The sequence below is a fragment of the Echiichthys vipera genome (assembly GCF_963691815.1).
Source record: "Echiichthys vipera genome assembly, chromosome: 22".
NCBI lineage: Eukaryota > Metazoa > Chordata > Actinopteri > Perciformes > Trachinidae > Echiichthys > Echiichthys vipera.
Genome location: NC_139847.1, coordinates 14,791,853 through 14,814,934, shown reverse-complemented (window position 1 = coordinate 14,814,934; position 23,082 = coordinate 14,791,853). Strand labels below are relative to the sequence as shown.

The 23,082-nt window shown below is 43.0% G+C and overlaps 1 protein-coding gene across 3 annotated transcripts; it reads left to right on the top strand.

Annotated features, from left to right (window-relative positions):
* Positions 1-8,892: 8,892 nt before the first annotated feature.
* Positions 8,893-22,947, top strand: hspa12b (heat shock protein 12B). 3 transcript variants are annotated; one of them, XM_083937279.1, is made up of 14 exons: positions 8,893-9,213; positions 10,554-10,617; positions 11,033-11,115; positions 11,743-11,867; positions 11,948-12,134; positions 12,499-12,603; positions 12,819-12,935; positions 14,282-14,459; positions 17,809-17,895; positions 19,180-19,284; positions 19,360-19,618; positions 19,932-20,035; positions 21,129-21,319; positions 21,520-22,947. In XM_083937279.1, the coding sequence occupies exons 2-14, from the start codon at positions 10,572-10,574 to the stop codon at positions 22,009-22,011; spliced, it is 2,079 nt and encodes a 692-aa protein (XP_083793405.1). In that variant the 5' UTR covers positions 8,893-9,213; positions 10,554-10,571; the 3' UTR covers positions 22,012-22,947. The 3 variants fall into 3 exon arrangements, with proteins under 3 accessions (XP_083793405.1, XP_083793406.1, XP_083793404.1); XM_083937280.1 differs by lacking the exon at positions 19,180-19,284; XM_083937278.1 differs by having other exon boundaries at positions 19,180-19,618.
* The last annotated feature ends 135 nt before the right edge of the window (positions 22,948-23,082 follow it).

Below are 23,082 nucleotides of genomic sequence, written 5' to 3'. Positions count from 1 at the left end.
TGGATGAGAAAGTGAGAGGAAAAGTACAGCAGCTCAAAGAATGTAGTATGTGAGTGTGAGCAGGGGCGTGCAGATGCTTTCCAGGGGCGAGGAAATCCCCAGTTTGTGCAATGACATCCTGCTGCAGAGCTTCAGAAATAATGTTCATCTGCGAGTTAAAGGCTGAATATGTAGAATCTTCATCAAAAGCTATATGTTTTTAAAAAATAATACATCCACTGGGCGTTTTGAGGTGCACAGGATGAAAGTATTGCTTTTCCATGAAAAAATATATTTAGTCTGAATTAATTTTTTTTTTTAATTCACGGTATTGACCATGTTTTTCTGTCAAGTTCTGTTTACATTGTACCAGCCAATAACGTTGGGCGCTGCGTGTTGCCAGGGTTGTCTGTTGTTAGGAGCAGCTACTGTAGGCTGGCACTGAGTGAAATGGAGTTTGTCAATCCTGCAGCTGCTTATTTGTCCCAGCAGCTGAGTGACCGGAGACGGGCAAAAACCAGAGTCAGTATAGACCAAGAATTCACTCCATGGACTGAGGTAAAGGAGTTCAACAGCATTAAAACGCACACCAAAATGGCTGTTTCTCCTTGATCTGCAAGCTAACTTTCATGTTTACTTAGCTGTAACGGCTAAAGCTAACTGTCAGTCAAACTCCTCTGCAATACTTGTTATTATGATGTGGTTTGCCGGAGGGGATGGGTTTAAACAGGTTCAAACAGACTCCAATCTCCTTGAGGCTACTGACCAACCTGGCAACCTGAGGGCTGGAATTGTTTTCTGTTGTTGCAATGATGATCTTGAGACACTAGATGGCTGTGTTCTGCTGTTTCTCCATAAATTCAACCTTTTTGTTTTAAAGTTTTATTCAGGTGATATTTTCTAACATTTAATTCTAATGAAATAGACACAGTGTTTTCTCAGTTTGTGGTGGTATCCAGTGTAGCATAAAAACATGGGGGAATTAGCAAGCTAACTAGCACGGTTTCCATCTCCGGACCTGCTGTCAGCTTATATCCCACCAAAAGACCTCTAGTGGTGGGGAGAACCTTGCTTACTTACCATTATATGAGTCAGCTACCCTTACAGCTACTGCCTTGCTAACATTATATGGCAAATTCAATACTAAAACTAACCATGTGTGTGGAATGTTGTTGTAATGTTATGACATAATTGCATTGTCACGTCTATGCCCCTGTAAGCTATAAGTCGGCCTATTACGAGAAGTGAGGACATAGCTGTATCTAATTAGCTAGCACTTAACTTTTATTATTATTATTATTTTGCCAAAATAACGTTGGCTACCTTACATATTGTTTTTTAATGTTAACATTACCTAGCTTTATAAGTTAGATCACAGTTATTTTTGAAATATTAAGGCAGTATTTTTGTACCTTGGTGTTATTGGTGGATCTTGTGTGGCTTATCATATGTGAGCTATCATATCCTGGGTCGTATCGTCTCTGGTGCAGGCTACAGAGTTTCAGACTTCACTTCCTTCTCCAAGCTGGAGAGCCAAGGGTCCGCCAGTGAAGGTGGGTCTGAGCCAGCCAGGAGCTCTACAGCTAGACCCTTCGCACTTTGTGCCTCATTTATTACGGTTACAGAGCGACATCTGTTCGTCAGAAAGCTAAATGTTTAATAAGTAGGCTATTTGTTTTCACAGCCTTGAAGTATTATTGAAATACCCTCACAGTAATGTGTTGTATCTAACTTCTTATTATGAAATTTGAACACAGTCCAAATTTACCACATAAATCCACTTTCAAAGGTTAAATTTCCCTTATGTCTACTCTGATAGAGCAGTATTATTTATTTATATATATTACATAATATCAATGCATACACCAGTCCTTCAATATAAACACCATGTTACCCTGGATTATTTTTTTTGTACCCTCCCATTGGTTACAGCTTTAATCTTAATGACAAGCCACAGAGAACTAGACAACATGGTGAGAGACGTTTTTCTCGGTTGGCAGTGTAGTTGATCCAAACAGGGGAAAAAACAGGCTGTGCCACTGTAGCTTACAGAAAAGGGTTGAAAGTTCAATCAATTATATTCATTCAGAGCTTCCTGCTTATTTATCAGAACCCTTTATAGCTTCATTGGCTCTATTTTTCGTGAAGGCCAAAAACAGTTTCACCTCTTTCCATTATGCAGGTTTAGAGAGCTGACAATGTTTTTAGTAATGACAGAAGTCAGAAATTCTGTTTGGCATAAATAACACGATGACAGTGAGATGTATGCGTTGGTGTATGCAGGGAATTTACTGCTGCAGACTCACTCTAATTAAAAGTATACAGCCTATGCTGAAAACTGTAGTTTGGTGGAAATAATAAACTGTATGTGTAGTCATTCTCAGGTTTTGCACTCAAAATGGCTATTAACTTAATGACAGCACCCACGGTTAATTGAGGCAATGTACTTTATTAGCTTCCTGGCATCTAAACACTACTTTTCTGCCTCAAACCTAAGCTTAGCTGTCCTCTGTAAAGCTTAAATAGAGCCTAGAAGAGAAGATATGTCCTGTGTCAGCAGTGCAGTAAATAGGAGGGTGCACTACCCTAAAATCGCAGTGGAGGGCGACTGTAACACACGGTGTGGTTGTTGGGCAGTATGGTTTGTCCCCTGGCAGGAACATTATTACTGTGTTGTTTGTGTGAATGGAAGCTGTGTAGCTGGAACAGAGGATGTAAACACTGCACCCCCGTAACCACTGATGCCTGTTGAAGGACACTAATGGAAGAACTGTAACCGATGTAAAATCACTACAGCTGCTTTTGTCTAGCTGTTATCACTCTTGACATCAGTGCTTACAAAAAGTGGTCATCTGTCTATCCCTTTTGACCATGAGGGTGGAGGTTTAGGACGCACTCACACTGTCCATCCGTACCGTGCCCCAGCCCGTTTCACGGCTCAAGTCTAGTTCGTTTGACCTGTGTGAGTGCCACCGTAACGCTACTACGCTCACACTCGTGCTCGTACTTGTGCAAATGTGCTTTACAAAAGCCCAACTCTCCCAAACGGGCCGTTGCACTCACATTGGTGAAGCAAACTAGACTTTAGGACAGTGTGAGTGCACCCTCTGTAATCTGAGGTCCCTACATTTAATGTTGCAAAGTTTTACTTAATGTGTTCATATGTATCATATGAGCAGTGGCCATAAGCATTGGAGATGCTGGGGATTGAACCCAGGACCTCATACATGCTAAGCATGCGCTCTACCACTGAGCTACATCCCCTTTTTTGGACACATATATTTCAGAATTATTAACTACTCTAGAACAAATCAGTCCTTTTCACTTTTGCATAGCGTTATTGTAAAGGAAGTGATTTCCACTAGATAGTTTTCTAGGGAAATACTTTTGATATTCAAGCTTTGTTCTTCATGCTAATGTAGGGAAAAGGTTCCACTTATATCTGTTAAATGAGGCCTCTTCAGGTCTAATTCATTGTATTTAGCATCTGCAACAACATATTGAATTCAAAATGTAATTCACACGATCAAACGTTAAATTTGTCTTATTAGTTTCTAAGACGGCAAGCGTATAGCTCCTAGGCACGGTACGGTTGCACTCGCACTGGTCAAACGAACTAGACTTTAGTCGTGAAACGTGCTGTGGAATGGTATGGATGGACAGTGTGAGTGCGCCCTTAATGTCTGTCCTGCGTTCCTGCCTGTTAAAAGGAAGGTTTTCGTTGCTACTGTTGCTGTTTGCTCATGAGGGAATTGTTGGGTCTCTGTTAATCATAAATAAATCATAGAGTTCGGTCTAGACCTACTCTATATGGAAAGTGTCTTGAGATAACTTTTGATATGATTTTGACGCTATTACTCATCCCTCACTCACACTCATCCATCTTCAACCGCTTGTCCCTATCTTGGTCGTGGGGGGGGGGCTGAAGCCGATCCCAGCTGACATCGGGCGTGAGGTGGGGTACACCCTGGACAGGACGCCAGTCTATCACAGGGCACATAGAGACAAACAGAGACAGACAACCATTCACACCTACGGGCAATCTAGAGTCATCAATTAACCTAATAACATTTAATTGAATTAACTGAGTTGAAAAGAACTGACTATGCTGGATATTCTCCTGTGAACCTTGCACTACATCCCTACTAGTCTATAAGTTTTAATGATCAGAGAAGCTCCATGTCAATGTTAATCGTCACAGATTTCCAGCTCTCTGCGCTTTTTCTGCATTCTCTCAGTTGGATGCAAGATGCATGGTTTCGTATTTGTGTTGAGAAGGCGATGGGGACATTCAATCAAGAACACCTCCTCCAAATTTAACTGACGTCTTTAGACACTTTGGGTTCAGTCTTTCCGAAGTCTGACGCCGGACATAGTGTTTCTCATGAGACCCAAATAAATTGAACTTTAGCAATGGCATGTCATGGTTTGGGGGATGTTTTCTGCAGCAGGAGCTGGGCCTCTTGTACAGCTACCTCATGTACAGTCTCCCAATTAACCTGCAATTTTCATGCAAGACGATTCTATCAAATTCCGAAAAATAAATAATAACAATATTTTAAAATAAATCAAGTATTAATACTATTTTCTCTTATCTTAATCTCCAGTGTATTTTGTCATGGGAGGACACAGTGATGTCATGTATGCATATATACCATACCAACTGTCCTTACTTTCTGCATACTTACAGACAAAATGAGGAACTCCACTCTTTTCTCCCTCTTTCCTTCTCCAGTGCTGTTACATGACGACCCCTCCCTCTTTTCACTCCCTCCCTTGCTATAAATTTCACCCTCTGTATTTGCTATTGAATCATAAATCATAAATTCCCTTCCTGTACCTCTCGCTCCCCCTAGCTCTCCCTCTCTTTTTATTACACAATAGCCCAGACTTGATGTCAGAGGGCAATCATGTTTAATGTGTGTTTGCATGTGTGCGTGTGTGTGTGTGCGTGTGCGTGTGTGTGAGTGTGTGCGTGTGCGTGTCTATGTGTGTGTGTGTGTGTGTGTATCTTCTACTCCAGCTTTTCCTGTGGCCCTGGCTCCCCACCCCAGGCTTCAGCAGTGAGTTAGTCCAATGCCACTGACACAGAAAACATGCACGTATACACACATTGGAACATACGACACACCCTCGCACGCACATGAGCAGGAAGTGGTTAAGGTACAATGATGCCTTTATTAATTTCTGCACAAACTCAATATGCCTGCACGGTCATGTGCTAATAGTGTTAGGTCCAGTTAATACTCACCACTGAGGTGCTGCAAACACAAAAGGAGTATAATATGTTTCGATTTCATAACAAGGACCCTGTTGAACATGTGCATATTCCTGCTACACATTTGCTCCAGAAGCCTTACAGAAAACAAAGAGTCACAAAGTACATGCAGATAGTTCTACGCCCCCTCGAATGGTCCCCCTGTTTGTTTTACACTTGAATGTTAAGACTCCAGGCCCCTTGTGTCTTTAACATGTTTTCTTTGAAAAATGGTACATGCAGAACTTGTGCAAGATGATTTGTTTTACAGGAGGTTTTATAATTATTTCCAATGTATAACCCACAATAATACCAGAGGGTGAGTGGATCTGCATACCCAGAACCATTATTCCCCTTGATGAAAGAAAAGAGAAGAATAACATTTCTCCAAATGGCATGTGATTGTGCAGAGCGTCTATTAAAACTAAACTGCATCTTGACTGTTCATTCACCTTAGAAACAGCTTAGTAAGATGGGAACACTGACGCTCCTCTCCTGCCTGTATGGTAGGTAGTGCCAGTTATCTTGGCTTGCTTGGCTTAAACCCTTTCTCCCCTAGTGCTCTCGGTTTTTCGGCTTTCTCCAGTACCATCCTGGTGTACTTTATTTCCTTTACCTCTATGTTTATTGACCTCCTCCAACTGTTTGTGAGTTTCTCTCATTTTGTCCTCCCTTGTGGGGTCCATGTTAGGTCCTGTCTGGTTACATACTGTAGGTTTTAGGCTTCTTTGGGGTGTGTACGATCCATCCCCACTTCCTTTTCCTTATTTGAGTGTCTCTTCTTTCTTGGTTTGTTATCTTCCACATTTCTGATGGTGTTTGGTAAATGTATCTTCATCTTGCCGTTCTACATGTTTCTGAACCATAGAGCAGAACTGATTTAACGTTGGTGTTGAATATAAGGAGTTCTGTGCTTTAGCATATTTTTTGGTTTGTTCCAGATGGGCCTCTGTGTAACAGAAGCTGTTCTAGCCTTCCCAATTTTGGCTTGAATGTCTTGTTGACTGTCCACTTAGCTTAGCTTAGCTTATCTTAGCTTAGCTTAGCTTAGCTTAGAATAAAGACTGTAAATAGAGGCTGAAAGCTAGCCTGTCTCTAAAAAGATCTGTATTCCAGCACCCCCAAAAGCTCACTTATTATATCTCATTTGCATCATTCATGCAAAAACCCTTATATTATAATTGTATGATACGGGAATAGTTTGACATATCTTGGAATATGCTTATTCGCTTTCTTGTGGGGGGTTGGATGAGGAGATTGATTTCACTGATATGTCTGAGGCAAGCTGCAACCTCCAAGGCTGAAAGATCAAGCCAAGAGAGCAGTGCCAAAGACTGCACTTCCTCAAATGGCCACTTGAGGCCGGCTTCAAAAGCGATTCAATCACTATAGACCCCATGTTAATATGCCCAACTTTACAGCAAAGATAAACAGAGACAAGTGGATATTATCTTTGCTTAATACAAAGTTCAGTGTGTTACTGTAGAGATACGGGTAGGTAGTGGCTAGTTATTTGTGCTGAACTTGCCGTTAGCAGCAGCCTGTTGCTAGTGACACTAATATTAGCATCTAATGCTCAGTAAGAAAAAAATAAGTGTAAAACTATTGCTTAAACATGCACTGAACATAAATGTATGTTGTGGTTGACGCTAGGAGAGGAAGTTACAGGTTCTCTTTCAGGCTGTAGTTGAGATATGGGTCTATTTAGAGCAACTGGAGGAAGAACAGTATCTTAGAGTGTGTGTTTGTGTGCATGCTTGCATGTGTATGTTATGGGTGTGTTTCCGTCGCTCCAGGACTTCCAGGGTCCCAAAGAGTATGTGGAATTCATGGGAGGAATGCAGCACTTGGGGTTTCTTCCTGTCACCTGACTCCATCACTTCCTGTGTTGGGCTTCCTGCGTCCGAACCTCCAAGGAAAAGGGTGAGGCTGCACCTACACCACGACTCAGGATCTGTTTCAGAATTTTGAGTCTCTAGGGGTGATGGCGGAGCTTGACTGCAGCCCCGCGGGTGTAGTGGGTTTAAGATGGTAAATTTTGTTTCAGTTCAACAGAGGTCACAGGCAAAATATCCAAATTGGGCCCAGGTTTTATAGCAGAGCTGCTGAAATACTTCTACCCGACAGCTAATTTTAGTCATTATAAAATTAACTGGAGCAAATTAATGCGTGCAAGGGATCAAATAAAATGAAAGATGCAAGAGAAAAGAGAGAAGAATGGCCCATAAAGCAGAGAAACGACAGATGTAAAACAATAAAAGAGGCAATAAGTGGTAGGAGAAAGAGAGAGGCGATGGCAGGATCCATATGGGGCCTCTTGGTTTTTGGGCAGCCAGGGGAGACATGCCAGGTAATGGCTTCCAGACACACACACACACACACACACACACACACACACACACACACACACACACACACACACACACACACACACACACACACACACACACACACACACACACACTCTAATTCGATTTGGAAATTCGACAGGACAAGGAGACAAGGAGTGTATGTGTATGTGTGTGCATGTGTGTATATACCAGAGGCCTTTTCTTTCGAATACTCAAGAGGTCTGACTTCCTCTGAGAATTGGGAGGGGGGCCAGCTAGTCACTCTCAGTGTGTGTGTGTGTGTGTGTGTGTGTGTGTGTGTGTGTGTGTGTGTGTGTGTGTGTGTGTGTGTGTGTGTGTGTGTGTGTGTGTGTGTGTGTGTGTGTGTGTGTGTGTGTGTGTGTGTGTGTGTGTGTGTGTGCAGGCACTGGGGGTTAATGTATGCTTTCAATCACAGCTCTTGTGGGGAGAAATTAGATCCCTGCAGCATGAATGTGGACCTCAACATCCACACACACACACACACACACACACACACAGACACACACACACACACACACACACACATACACACAACATAAGAACACAATTACATCCACAGTTTAATATTAAACTGATTGTCATTGATAATTCTCAGACAATCTTTTCATCTAAATCTTAGCAAGAAAGTAAATAAACTTATTTCCAAAAAAAGAAAAATCCAACTGATCCCTTTAAAATGGACTCAAACATTTCCATAAAGAAAAATGGAGCACTGGGACGCAGATTACCATTTGTTTTAGGTTGACCGAACGCACCTGGCTGCTTCCTGCTTTTGTCTGCAAAGTTAGAAAGTTGTATGGAGCAGTAACACGGACAGTAAATGGAAGTGGAGGGAGACAAAGAAAGAAAAATAATTCAAAGAAGGCAACAGCATGTGAAGACAAATTAGGAGGGGATGAGATGAAAGGCGAAGCGAAGAGGAATACAGGAAGAGATAATTAAACTGAGGAAGGAGAGATATGGAGGAGTGGGAGGGGATAGAGAGGGCAAGATGACTTAACTGGGTTACACCGCCTGTTCAGGAATACTCCACCCTCAGTCTCAGACACACACGTAGGCCTACACACACACAACACAATTTCCCAGTGAGGTAAATCCCCCAGCATTCCCCCCATATGCGCTGTCACAGCCCTCCCACTCCTGGAACTTGTGTGTGTCTATGTGTGTGTGTGTGTGTGTGTGTGTGTGTGCGTGTCACCACTTTTCTCTGACATTCCTGCAGAGAGCAGAGACGCGGCAAGCTTGGCTGCAGAGAGAGAACTACGAATCCAACTCAGAACTTCATGAGCAAGAGTCAGACTTTTCTCAGAGGAAGAAGAAGAAGAGAGTAATTTTCTGTCTTTTCTCTCCATCCATCACGTCTCATTGTGATCGTTTCTCAATTCCAATTTTGGGAAATCTGCCAGCAAGTGCGCGTCTTGCATTTTTCAACACGGGATTTCTAGGGAAGCATCCTCTTGTATCCAATAACTGTTTCCTCCTGTTCTTCTCCTCTCCATCTCCCTCCCTGGGGACAGACTCCAAACCCAGGACTGGTGAGTTTGGGAATACTTTTGGAGAGGCAAAAAAGGACAAGGGCATAGTGCTGCAAAAGCATATAAAGAGGTGAGTTAACATCCAAAGAAAAGAAAAAAAAACACTAATTGTTGATGACCTGTAGCTCTTATTTCTAAGGGGGTTTGGACAATACATCTGTCAATATGTGTATTGTCTGCAGTCTTTTGAGTCGTACTGTAGCTTCTAAACTATCAACTTGCATGTTTGTATTTTGCATTCATGATTCTGTCCTGTATAAGCTGTCAGAGACGAAGCTGAGCCTAATAAAACTTATCTTGCCTGTAAACTTCGAATTGAGAGAGCTCCATTGTTAATGGTGCAGAAAAGTGGAGTGTGTTGCACAATCTATCCTTATTGTAACGTCTCGGGGGTACTTTTTCTGTTGATCCCTTGTTAGATCTTAGTCTGAGAAAGAGGGAAAGAAGAAAAAAATTGGAGGGGGGGGGGGCTAAATCATCCACTGCACATTGATCTTAAAAGGATGACGGGATGAAAGAGAAAAGTACGTGCAAGAGAGATGAAGCGAGGGAGAGATGTGGAGCTTCAACCTCTCTCTGGTTTTATCATCAAATAGCAAGGAGAGACACTGATGCACATGTTCAAATGTTTCAGGCCAACCTTGAATAAATGCACACAGATGTTGCATGCATGTTTGCAAAGAATGGATGTCAAACTAGCTCCCCGTCTCTTTCTCTCTCTCACTTTCTCAATCACACACACACACACACACACACACACACACACACACACACACACACACACACACACACACACACACACACAGACACACACTCATAAAGAGATTTAAACAAACACAGCTTTGTTTCATTACACTCATGTTCTGTTTGCTCTTGGCTCAGATCACAGATCCAATAATTCCCAGTGCTGCAAAAAAACACACACTCTCTCTCTCACACACACACACACACACACACACGCACACAAAGACAAATGTGCAGGAGGACATACAAACAGCATAGAGACGACATAAAAGACATGAAATAAACATATACATATTAGATACACTCCATGTCTTTTCTTCAGATTTCTTGCACACATATCTTCCAGTTCTTCCCTCCTCCATCATAAATCTTTCTGTCAATGCTCAAGATCATAAAGTGTGTGTTGTAAATGTGAGTCTCATGAATGGATGCACAACAGTCTCTACCAGTCTCTGAGCAGTTCTAGTAGCCGGGAACCACAAGTTCAAGTGCGCTGTGATAGCCAGGGCGTGTCTTCTTCACTTTTTCTCCTTGGCTCAAGATTATCTTTGGCTTGTCCAAATATTCCTCCCTATTCCCGATGTAGTGCACTGTATTTTATTTGAAAGCCATAAAGCATTAATGAGTCTATTTGCATCTTCTTGGTGTTGGTGTGTTTCTCTGCAGACCCTGGCTCCTGTAAAGATGGCTGACGTGGTGCAGCCAGACCCCAACAGCTTAGAGATACCCGGTGAGACACACGTACAGTAGTGTACGGTTTATGCTTCATTACCATGGCAACCTGGTCAAAATGACTCACTCCTCTCCTTGTTATCTTTTGGAGTGTGAACACACGCAGACCTTTCCTTGTCCTTCTCCCACTTGATTCCAGTGACATTCCAGTCATTCCAGTTCATTAATTAAATCTCACATCTTGAGAGCTTCAGGTCAAGTGTATGAAAAATAAGGCGTTGTCTGCATGAGTGCATGTATTTTAGTTAGAGTGATAAATGAGTGGCTGCGTATCACTTTAAACACAGATTTGTTTATGTGTGGCACTTTTCCAATGCTGAAACATGAGAATTTTAATAGTTAGCCACCACTGAATAGGGTTACATTTCTCTTTCTCGTTCCCGTCCTCTTCCTTCTTCTCCGTAAATTCCCAGGCGATAATTTATCAGCCCCATCATCGCCTGCCACAGCTAGAAATGACTGCAGCATCGCACCCCTCACACCCTCGCCCTCGCCGGTAACTATGCGCACACACACACACACACACACACACACACACACACACACACACACACACACACACACACACACACACACACACACACACACACACACGTACACTTTCTATTTATTTTCTCTATATAGAGCTCTTAAACACAACCTGTAAACCCACATCCACTTCTCACTGTCATTAGTGGTTTATAATAACACTTACACTCAGAGTTTAAAATGAAGTATAGACTTAAAGTGACTGCCCAATAAAGATCTGTGGTTTTTTGAAATCCCATCCATGCTTCCTTTCTGGTAGCCCACATTAGCTCATTCACTCTGTGATATTGTCACAAATTATAAGGATTTCTTCCGTTTGGTGTTAAACTATAAACTTAGAGTCTACAGCCATGTTAGCGTCTCTGTGAGGTCCTACTTACTGACTTAACAGTGATTTGAGCTAAAGGCTAACATGCTCACAATGACAATGCTAACAAGCTGATGTTTAGCCGGTATAATGTTTTTCTTTTTCTTAGTTTTTTTTTGATAAGCCCTAAACAGCTATATAGGTTTTTCATGGCCATCCAAAAGGGGTGATTATGAACAGTTATTCCTGCCATCAGTACCAGCTACAGCCTCTCTATCTCTCTCTCAGAGGGTGGAGGTCAGACCCAGGATGTCCTGTCCGTTCTCGGTCGTCGTGGCAATAGACTTTGGGACGACCTCCAGCGGCTACGCGTTCAGCTTCACACAGGACTCAGAAGCCATACACATGATGAAGTAAGAGTTTGTGTTTACTGTCTCACTTTCTATTCTATTATTTACTAGCCTTGACATCTTTTATCCTCCCATCCTTACAGGCGCTGGGAGGGCGGAGACCCCGGGGTCGCCAATCAGAAGAGCCCGACGTGTCTGCTGCTGACTCCTGATTTGCGGTTCCACAGTTTTGGGTTTGCTGCTCGGGACTTCTACCACGACCTGGACCCAGAGGAGGCCCGGCACTGGCTCTACTTCGATAAGTTCAAGATGAAGATCCACAGCACAAGTGTAAGAGAGAGTAGGAAAATCAGATGAGAAAGATGGAATATATGGGTCTTAGTGACAGAGAGCCAACTTTACCTAATACATCCAGACTAAAAGGGGCAATTTTACACATCTAGGTTGAGTTGCATTATGGGTGAAGGAGCCAGTGGGTGTTTTTTGGAGCTTGACCTATACTAAAGATTAAAAATCAGGATATCTTGGCTGCTTCAATTTTGACAGTTTCTTTGTTTATCTCTCTCTCACAAGTCTCCTGACTTTATAAAAGTGCATTATAAAATCCCCAAAAAAAGAACATCCCCTTTAAGCATCAGACAAATGACTTGTTCTTGCAGCATTTTTACAACAGTTGCGACTGTATTCGCTGCAGGACCTCACCATGGAAACGGAGCTGGAGGCTGTCAACGGTCGAAGGGTCAGGGCCATCGAGGTGTTTTCTCACGCTCTGCGCTTCTTCAGGGAACATGCTCTAAAGGTGCACTTTACATGTGAAGCCCCAGTTTATGATTGCATCACGGTGGATACTTATATGTGTGATTTATTTAGATATAGCTTATGTGTGTAAACCTTTACTTTGCAAGCCAAAGTGTAGAGATTACGTTGAATATTTGCTGTATTGAAGCTTATAAAATGCTTGGCTTTGACTGAAGCTCATATCTTAACCAAAGTGTCTCGTGGATTCTGTTTTAGGAGGTGAAGGACCAGTCGTCATCAGTGCTGGAGGGAGAAGAGATCAGATGGGTAATCACCGTCCCTGCTGTGTGGAGACAACCTGCCAAACAGTTCATGAGAGAGGCTGCATACCTGGTATGATATGGCTGGTTGCCTAAAACAAGTCTGTTGTTCTTGTTGCATGAAAAGTTGACATATTGGACATACATCATTGGCTACTGGCTATAACATTTCAAAATCAGTGGATTTAACTTGTTCAAAAGGCCACTCTAGTCACTTAGATACACACACATGTTCACACACGAGGACTCTGTGTGTGTGTGTATGTGTGTGTGTGTGTGTGTGTGTGTGTGTGTGTGTGTGTGTGTGTGTGTGTGTGTGTGTGTGTGTGTGTGTGTGTGTGTGTGTGTGTGTGTGTGTGTGTGTGTGTGTGTGTGTGTGTGTGTGTGTGTGTGTGTGTGTGTGTGTGTGTGTGTGTGTGTGTGTGACGGAGAGGGGAAGAACAACATCAGGGACATGGAAAGAAAGGCAGTGTATAAAGCATGAGATAAAGGCTGTCTGATTAATGTTCCCATGGAAGATCACGCAAAACACACACACACAAACATACACACACACACACACACACACGCACACACAGACACACACACATCAAAATGGTGCACTTTTGCCTCTTTGCTCCCTGTATTTATTCCCACCATCACACACACTCTTCCTCAGTGTACTGTAATGTCACAATAACTTGTAGGAAGTGTGCGTACAGGGACAGGAATGCAGGGGGTCCTGTTACAATACACACCAATGAGAAAGGATCTACCCATTTGTGTGTGAGCGTGTACTCAAGCAATGGTCCATGGGAAAGACTGTTCAACCTTTAATTTTAATGTTGTGCTTTCGCATTCTCGTTCTCTCTCTGTTCAATTTTCTCATTTTTACACACACACACACACACACACACACACACACACACACACACACACACACACACACACACACACACACACACACACATTTGCTCACCATTATCTCTTATCTGCCCTTCACTCACCCAGGCACATACATAAATAGCCTAATGCATGCACACTTTGCACACTGACATACGTATACTGTACGCACACTCTGCCCTGACTCCCAGCTTATGGCCGTCGGGGTGTGTGTGCTTCCTGCTGGTGATGATGTCATTACATGGGAACAATGAAGGAGACCGGCGTACAAACACAGGAAGTGGTGTCCAGACCCCCGCCCTTCACACACACACACACATCATTCCAGCCACTCAACTTTACACCCAATTCATCAAGACTAATGCGTATACACCAACTCTCCTCTCCTAATGGCACTGAGCACAACGTATATACAGTCGAAAGTAGGATCAAAACACATGTCTACAAGCATGATGGATTTTTAGTATCTCATTACAGGATAATAAATCTCTGCTTGTAACTGTTTCTCTCCCTCTCTGTGTGACTTGTCTTCTCCAGGCTGGTCTGGTGTCTCCAGACTGTCCTGAGCAGCTCCTCATCGCTCTGGAACCCGAAGCTGCGTCCATTTACTGCCGGAAGCTCCGCCTCCACCAGGTGCTTGACCTGAGCTTGCAGCCAATCACAAATGGCTTCGACCTGGAAGGGTCCCGGCCCTTCGACTCCAGCTTCAGACAAGGTAGTGGACAGAGAGAGAGAGAGAGAGAGAGAGAGAGAGAGTACTTTTTGTGTGTGTGTTGGAGACTTTGTCATTAGCATAAGCATGAAACCACACTGTATTCCTGGAAATGTAGCTGTTGGATTTCACTTGGGGATTGTGGTTTATGCAAAAGGATGAACTGAGTTTGTGTGAAGAAAGAGAAAGAAAGCGATCTGACTTCAGATACTACTTGTGGTTTTTCCTCAGATGACTCGGCAGTTGTGTATGTGTGGTTGGGGTTTTCACACAGCCACATAAGACTCTACTGCAGGCCATATGTGTCCTGGAGAGCGGACCAACTGCTGTTTATATGAAAATATTTTTCCAGATTGTGAAATATTCTATATCTTTTATGTATTTTGTGGCAACATTGCTTTTTAATTCATTTATTGCAAAGTGAGAGAAGTTATGTTGGGCATCCATGCAATGTTAGATGACTGGCAATGAGAGCATAGTATGGACATGAAACTCTTCAGTATTCAGTATAAAAGTAAGAAACTCTCTTATAAAATATCAGATTGCTTGATCAAAAAAAAAGGTCAAAAGTACAGAAGTGGGGAGAACTTAAAAGTCCCATATTGTAAAAAAAGTGAGTCTTTTTTTATTATAAAGCTTCTAAGGCTTGGACCCGGAAATCATATTTTGAACGGGCGTTACATCACGTCTTAACAGCCCTGTACCTGTATTCACCCTCTATCTGAAAGGCTCCGTTTTAGCGCCTGTCTCTTTAAGACCCCCTCCTGAAAAAGACCAGTCTGCTCTGATTGGTCAGGGTTTCCTGGTCTTCAGCATCTTCACTCTCTGTATCGCTGCACCATCATTGCAGTCTGGGAATTACTGTAGTAGCACTTTCTACCTTTATATAGTATAGTTGTGACATCACAACAGTACAGAAGTCCTGACGGCTTGTTTCTGAATGCAGACTGTGTGTATTTCTCTGTGGACTGAGTGTTTTGATACTTTCACAGTATTTATATAGCACCTTAATCTGCTTTATAATAAAACAGACATGAAAATTTCACTTTTTACAGTATGGGACCTTTAATATTATAACACATAGTGATTTGACCCATTGTCGATATACAAATATTGAACAAAGTTGACCACTTTAAAAAACAAAAACTACAGACTGAGTGGAAACGTGACTCTCATCATATTGTGATAACTCTACATTACAGTTGCATTGAAAACAGCTCCAGGAAAATGCAACTAAAATACAGCAAATGAACAAAGAGTTATTTCAGGCTGGGAAAAGAGAGACTGGTGCATAATTCAGCCAACGAACATGCCGTCCAAAATCCCCTGCACAGGCCTACTTATACATATTCACACACACACACACACACACACACACACACACACAAAGAATAATCATGCACACAACGACACATACTGAACACAGGATATTGTAATTGGAACAAGGTGCGGGGAGGCTATGATCTCACCCCCTCCCGGGCTGTCATTCTCCTTCTCCTTCACTTGCATTCATTTTTCTTCCTCTTCCCTCTGTCTTTCAAACATTTCCTCCCCCTCTAACTTGATTTTGCCAGGTCGTACACTTTGCAAGAACTCTGCAGACACAGACCACCGCACATACAGACATGAAGTATTTCCACAGACACACACACACACACACACACACACACACACACACACACACACTTGACATCCCGGTCATGGTTTTTACTATCTTTAGCTTTTATTCCACCTCATTTCGTCTCCCAAGATAGCGCAGGGGAGTCATTAACTCTCACACGCACATGCGCAAGCACACGCACACACACACACACACATGCACACGCACACACACAAACACACGCGCACACACACACATACACACACACACAGACACACTTACATTTTCTTTTCTGCTGTTTCATGTAAATGGTTTCCAGACTTGCACGTCATCCATCACCCTGATACAAAGACACACACACACACACACACACACACACACACACACACACACACACACACATACACACACACACACACACACACACACACACACACACACACACACACACGCACACACACACACACACACATACATTACCTCCTGCGTCATCCAGAGCCTTATAACAACTGTAAGAGTTTCAAGACAATGTAGTCATTGTTGCTCTATAAACTTTCTTTCTTTCTTTCGTTTTTTTTTTCTTTCTTTCTTACTTTCTTTTTCTAATCCTGAAACAAATCCCTTTTACCCTTATCTTATTCTAATTTGTCGTGGTGTTTAGTCCTGACAGGTTCAGAGGCAACTTAGCCCAGACCACTTTTACCGAAATTAGACAAACACTTCATGCCACACCGTCACACCTATTCCAAACCACTTATACACTTTCACATCTTCACCACAACACTCCCAAAGAGGTTATATTAATAAAAGCGTGAAACAAAAGTATGACTTTTTTTCTAACATCCTCCATTTGCTTCTTTCTGCCGTTACGTCTCATTTCATGGGTTCACTTGCATGTGTGGAGGCTTATAAGTGTATCTGCTCTGTCAAACAGGCTGTCAGGTTTTTAGTATTTCTATCAGCTGTGTCTGAGTGTGTTCTGTTTTTGTTGGCCTCCATCCACGCTCTCAACCTGCCAGAGAGTCGAGAGCGGAGAGAATAGTCGAAATGTGAGAGCTTATCCAAAAAAATTGCTTCTGTCATGCAAAAACATAATGACTCTCGTTTTGGTGTGTTTTACTTGGATTGAAAGACTTTATACTATTCATTGGCTAAATGTCGTGACCTCATGGGTAATGAAATTAACTATATGCACTATAAATTAAAAACAGTCACCCTCATTAGGGTTGAAAGTTTCTATTTTTTCTTGCATTAAACATAAGCCAAAGTGACTCTACGGCATGTTTATACAGAAAGACTTAAGAATATTTGAATGATGGCAAAGCGGTGCGACGTGGTGAAAGATGGTGAGGTTTCTCTGTGAGGGGCCCACAGCTGGAGAGAAACCATAATAACTCTTGTTGAATTGTTTTTTCTTAGAAAAGGGGCGACCCAGGGCAATATTTCAGGGGGACAAGAACCCCCACGGGTGCCCCTGGGACCCAAAAATCCTTGCTTTGCCCCTGAACAACTGGAGAGGTGCAAAACATAGAGTGTTTTAGAACCTTTTGGGGGAAAACAGCTGGCTTCTGACACTGAAAACAACATTTTAACCACTATCTTCTGCCTTACCTGGACTTTTTAAGCTGATTTAATGACCTTAATAATAATAAGGTGTGCGCATAACACAAAAATATCAAATGTATCAAAACTGCTGTATACAAATGTTGTTGGGTACATGTGTGTATTTAACTTTGTGTGTGTTTGTTGCAGCGAGGGAGCAGTTGAGGCGATCCAGACACAGCAGGACTTTCCTGGTGGAGAGTGGAACCGGAGAGCTGTGGTCAGAGCTACAGACGGGTAAATCTGTGTGTGTGTGTGTGTGTGTGTGTGTGTGTGTGTGTGTGTGTGTGTGTGTGTGTGTGTGTGTGTGTGTGTGTGTGTGTGTGTGTGTGTGTGTGTGTGTGTGTGTGTGTGTGTGTGTGTGTGTGTGTGTGTGTGTGTGTGTTTGAAAGGGACAGACAGACCCCATATGTCGGAGAAATTGATGATTTGGACTTTTAACCCCAGCTGACCGACTATGAGGAGCAGACACACCTACTTCCTCTTTTCTACTAACCCACAGTTTTATTTTTTATTCACTGTGTGTTTCCAGCTCAGCGTTGTTCACTGTCTACAATATCTGCACTGTTTGTGTTTGGGGACTAAAGTTATGGGAATAAAATACTCATAGTTTGAGAAAAAAATAAGATCATAATAGTAACATTATAGTAAGAGAACAGTAGATATTGTAGTATAGTAATTTATAGTAAAAAAAAGTCAGAATTTGAAGAAAGTCATACTTTTACAAAATCAGGGTTGTAATATTATAAGAAATGGGTTTTTTCAGTCAACAGTGTCCAGTTTCACTGAGATGATAAGATTCCACCCAGGGACCAAACTTCTCTGGTTTAATGCACAGCTTTTTCTCTCTGTTGAGCCATGACAACAATCTGAAGAGCCACGCGCGCCCCTGCTGACTTCTGCTCCCTTTCCTGTCCACACACACACACACACACACACACACACACACACACACACACACACACACAGGAAGGACCCAGCCCATTTGACTCTGCGCCTGCACTGTAAATAAACCAAAGGAGTATAAACCCGGTTTTATCCTCCTCCTTTTGCATTTTCTTCTCTCATCCTTCCCTGCATTTTTTATTTCCTGTTCATTTTGGTTGCTCTCACTTTTTCTCTTTCTCATTTTCTTGTGATACCTCTTTCGTGTTTAGGGTGTGACCAGTTAACTACAGCCAAAACCAGTTCTTATCACTGAAGATATCACAAACACACACACACACACACACACGCGCACACACACACACACACACACACACACACACACACACACACACACACACACACACACACACACACACACACACACACATTTGGACATTCCATAAAAATGAAGACACATTATCCTCCTCCTACAGACTTAGGAGAGACATAATGTTCTTCCAGTACTGTGTAAAATATCCCCTTGCCTTGAAATCAAATTGATGAGCAAGTTTATCAAAAATACAGGATTTTATGAAAATGTTAAATGTTCCCAGGACACCGCAGGTATTAAAAGTGTGTGTCTTCTTCGTGTAGGTGACAGGTATATTGTTGCAGACTGCGGAGGAGGAACAGTTGACCTGACAGTCCATCAGATCGAGCAGCCACAGGGAACACTTAAAGAGCTCTACAAGGCTTCGGGTACAAACTTTCACCATCTGCTCAAACACAATAAACAATTCCTATGTTTCCCAAAGCTGTTATTGTTTCTTACAGGCGGTCCGTACGGTGCCGTCGGAGTCGACCTGGCCTTCGAAGCCATGCTGTGCCAGATCTTTGGCGAGGACTTCATCCAGAGCTTCAAAGCCAAGCGACCTGCGGCCTGGGTGGACCTCACCATCGCGTTCGAGGCAAGGAAACGGACGGCGGCGCCGGGCAGGGCCAACGCCCTCAACATTTCTCTGCCCTTCTCTTTCATCGACTACTACAAGAGACACAGGGGGCAGAGTGTGGAGGCCGCCCTGAGGAGGAGCAAGTGAGTGTAGGCTGGGAGAGCTGTGTGTGTGAGAGGGAAGGTGAGTGTGTGAGCTTTGATTGATTAACATTCTCTCCTGTGTGTGTGTGTGTGTGTGTGTGTGTGTGTGTGTGTGTGTGTGTGTGTGTGTGTGTGTGTGTGTGTGTGTGTGTGTGTGTGTGTGTGTGTGTGTGTGTGTGTGTGTGTGTGTGCGTGCGTGTGTGTGTGTGTGTGTGTGTGTGTGTGTGTGTGTGTGTGTATGTGTGTGTGTGTGTGTGTGTGTGTGTGTGTGTGTGTGTGTGTGTGTGTGTGCGCGTGTGTGTGTGTGTGCCAGCATGAACATAGTGAAGTGGTCGTCCCAGGGGATGCTGCGGCTGACGCAGGAAGCCATGAACGAGCTCTTTCAGCCCACCATCGTCAATATTGTCAAGCACATAGGTGAGAAACACTGGATTTGTTTTGACTCTGGCCAAACCTCTGACCTCACGGGAGGACATGTTGCCAAAACTGTACATTAACTGAGCTGCTTCTAGATCAGTGTGAATCTTAATGATACCATTCAGCTTTGCTGGCTTTTGTTGGATCGCCTTATGGCAAAGAATGGATGTATCAAATAGAGAGTTGCAGGAACAGTGTATTTCTGTTGGCCAACCCAGAAGTTAGCATCGCCAAGGTTCCCTGGACAAAAAGCCAATGGGATTTTTCCAGTGGAATTTTGGATTATTGCAGAAAAAAGGCTCTGTGGCAAACAAAGGTTTATGATACTTACATGTTTTGTTCAGCAAATGAACACCATTTTTATGATTTTTGAAGCGCAAATGCCAGAAGTAGAACGCTAATGTCGGTCTGTTAACGAACTACACTGCAGTCACATGACTACATCACCACCACTAGCTTCCAACTGATTTCCCATGTTCGGTATGATCGCGTTTTAAAGCCCCTGAACACCCACATAGGTGTTTTCACTTATTCTTGCTGATTCGACCTCTGCTTGGGATGAAGGTGGGCAGGGCTTTGTTGAGAATTTGATGGGAATTTATGAGGTCATAGACGTCCATTTACCAATAAGAATGATACAGGTGTACTTTGTCCCGCCTGAACAGGTGAAACAAAGCTAACAGGAGACTCTGGAAGATGTCAATCAATCACAGTAGACACACCCACACAGTCCTGAGAAGAGGTGCAATCAACTAGTTAACTGAAAAACACCAGGGGCTTTAAGCGTCACTTAGCCTAATGCTAGCAACTGACTTTTTAAAGACACGTGCAAGGTTTGAATAGAGTATTTAGAGACATATTTTATGTTGTAAAAAACATGAAAATCTTATTTCACCTTATTTCATGCATCAAACCAACAAAACACTGACTTGGAGACTTGAGAACCAGTAGCGCAAAAATGCTAACTAGTTTCTACGTTTTAGGACTTATTCCTGCAGCGGTCTATTGAAGAAAACAATATTCCCCCATGAAACTTCAAGTCACGGAAGTGAAATAATTGTAAAGATCTTCACCCTTTTTTCTCCCCAAACAGAGGAGCTGATGGCAAAGCCGGAGGTGCGAGGCGTGCGCTTCCTCTTCCTCGTTGGTGGTTTTGCGGAGTCGCCCATGCTGCAGAAAGCAGTCCAGAGAGCACTGGGGCGGACGTGTCGCATCATCATCCCCCATGATGTTGGACTGACCATACTGAAGGGTGCCGTGCTCTTTGGGCTGGATCCCACCGTGGTGAGTGATCAGGAACCTGACCATTTTTTTTGGTCATTTTTTTTTATTTGGACGTCGGCCCTCAGAGACAGAGTTCCCTGAATCTCGTCATCTCTCCATTTAGTCATTTTAGCTGCTGTCTTCATGTAAATGACCCTTCTGACCTTTCGGAGTAGAAGGGACTAGCTCTTTGACTCGCTCTAACAACCTTTCTTTTGCAGGTCAGAGTGCGCCGATGCCCCCTGATATATGGCGTCGGCGTCTTGAACCGGTTCGTGGAGGGACGCCACCCTCGGGACAAACTCCTCATCAAGGACGGCCGCGAGTGGTGCACCGACATCCTCGACCGCTTCGTCTGTGTCGACCAGTCGGTGGCTCTGGGCGAGGTTGTGAGGCGGAGCTACACGCCTGCTCGTCTGGGCCAGCGGAAGATCATCATCAACATCTATTGCAGCGCGACGGAGGATGTCACGTACATCTCCGACCCCGGAGTCAGGAAGTGCGGGACGATAACATTAGACCTACCGGAACCGTTACCACTACCAGGAGGAGTGGGAGGAGCAGGAGGAGAAGGAGGAGCAGGAGGAGGGGGCCCAGAGAGAAGAGAGATCAGGGCGACCATGCAGTTTGGAGACACGGAGATCAAAGTCACAGCCGTTGACATCATGTCTAACCGCACCGTCCGGGCTTCCATAGACTTCCTGTCTAACTGAGGAGAAGCAGGAAGTGGACACGAGGATTGGGAAAAAGACTGATTCTGGGGATGATAACTGTAGAAAAAAAAGCGGTACTTTGGGAGAGGGCGACATGTTTTTATGTTTGACTTTCTAAGAAGAAACTCACATCCTTTAATTCAGACATTTAGGCGTTACATTTACTCATTAGAGTAGAAAAGAGATCACAAGAGGAACATTTTTTAATCACTCTCTAAGTCTGAGGTGTATTTGGACTCGACTGCATTATACTACCTAGAGTGAGACTCACTCATTTTAATTGTGAAATATGAAGACTGATGCATTCTCCCTAATATAATGACTTACAGAGGGCACATTATCATCCTACTACAGATTTAGGAGAGACATAATGTTCTTCCAGTACTGTGTAAAATATTCCCCTGCCTTTGATAAGGTTTATCAAAAATACAGGATTTTACACAGGGATGTCTCACAAGTTCTGGTCTGATACCTCATTTAAAAATCTGAGTTCACTCTACATGTACAAGGTATTCATGCAACTACCTGGACCGCAGATTTGTTTCTCTAATGTGACTGTAATTGTGCGTGACCTAGTGGTGAAAGGACTCAACTACAGGCTAAAAAACATTTAAGCTCTCTGAGTGCAAACACACATCCAAAGATGCTGCACATGCAACGACTGTGGCATTATTGTAGAATTAAGAGGTTTTTTTAAAAGTGCATATTCATACACTCATATGCAGGTGTTGAGTACGTTTTCTTCTTCTTTGCAAATCAGGATAAGAGCTTTATCTGTGTAAAACGTTATTTTTCCATTCATACTGAGCTATCACCATGGCAACCAGGTAGACTCCACCAACTAAGGAAGAAAAGCTAGTTAAAAGCTTTAGAAAAAGATCATTTTTTGTCTAACCAGTCAGTCTGTAATTTTTTAAATAAATGCCAGCTCCTGCAGGTGCTTCAACACTCCCATTTGTTTAGTTTAAGACATCATGTCACATTAAAGCCAGTCTTTTTATGTTGAGTTGGTTTAATAAACTGTATTCATGTTTATTTTCACATTAGACTAAGAACCATTGTGTTTAACAT

Bases quoted from the DNA above. Each gene is read 5' to 3' on its own strand.
- hspa12b (XM_083937278.1), top strand. From the start codon at position 10,572: ATGGCTGACGTGGTGCAGCCAGACCCCAACAGCTTAGAGATACCCG. The intron at 17,896-19,179 runs GTAAATCTGTGT...TTCTTCGTGTAG, and splicing joins GTGGTCAGAGCTACAGACGG to GTGACAGGTATATTGTTGCA. The intron at 20,036-21,128 runs GTGAGAAACACT...CTCCCCAAACAG, and splicing joins CAATATTGTCAAGCACATAG to AGGAGCTGATGGCAAAGCCG.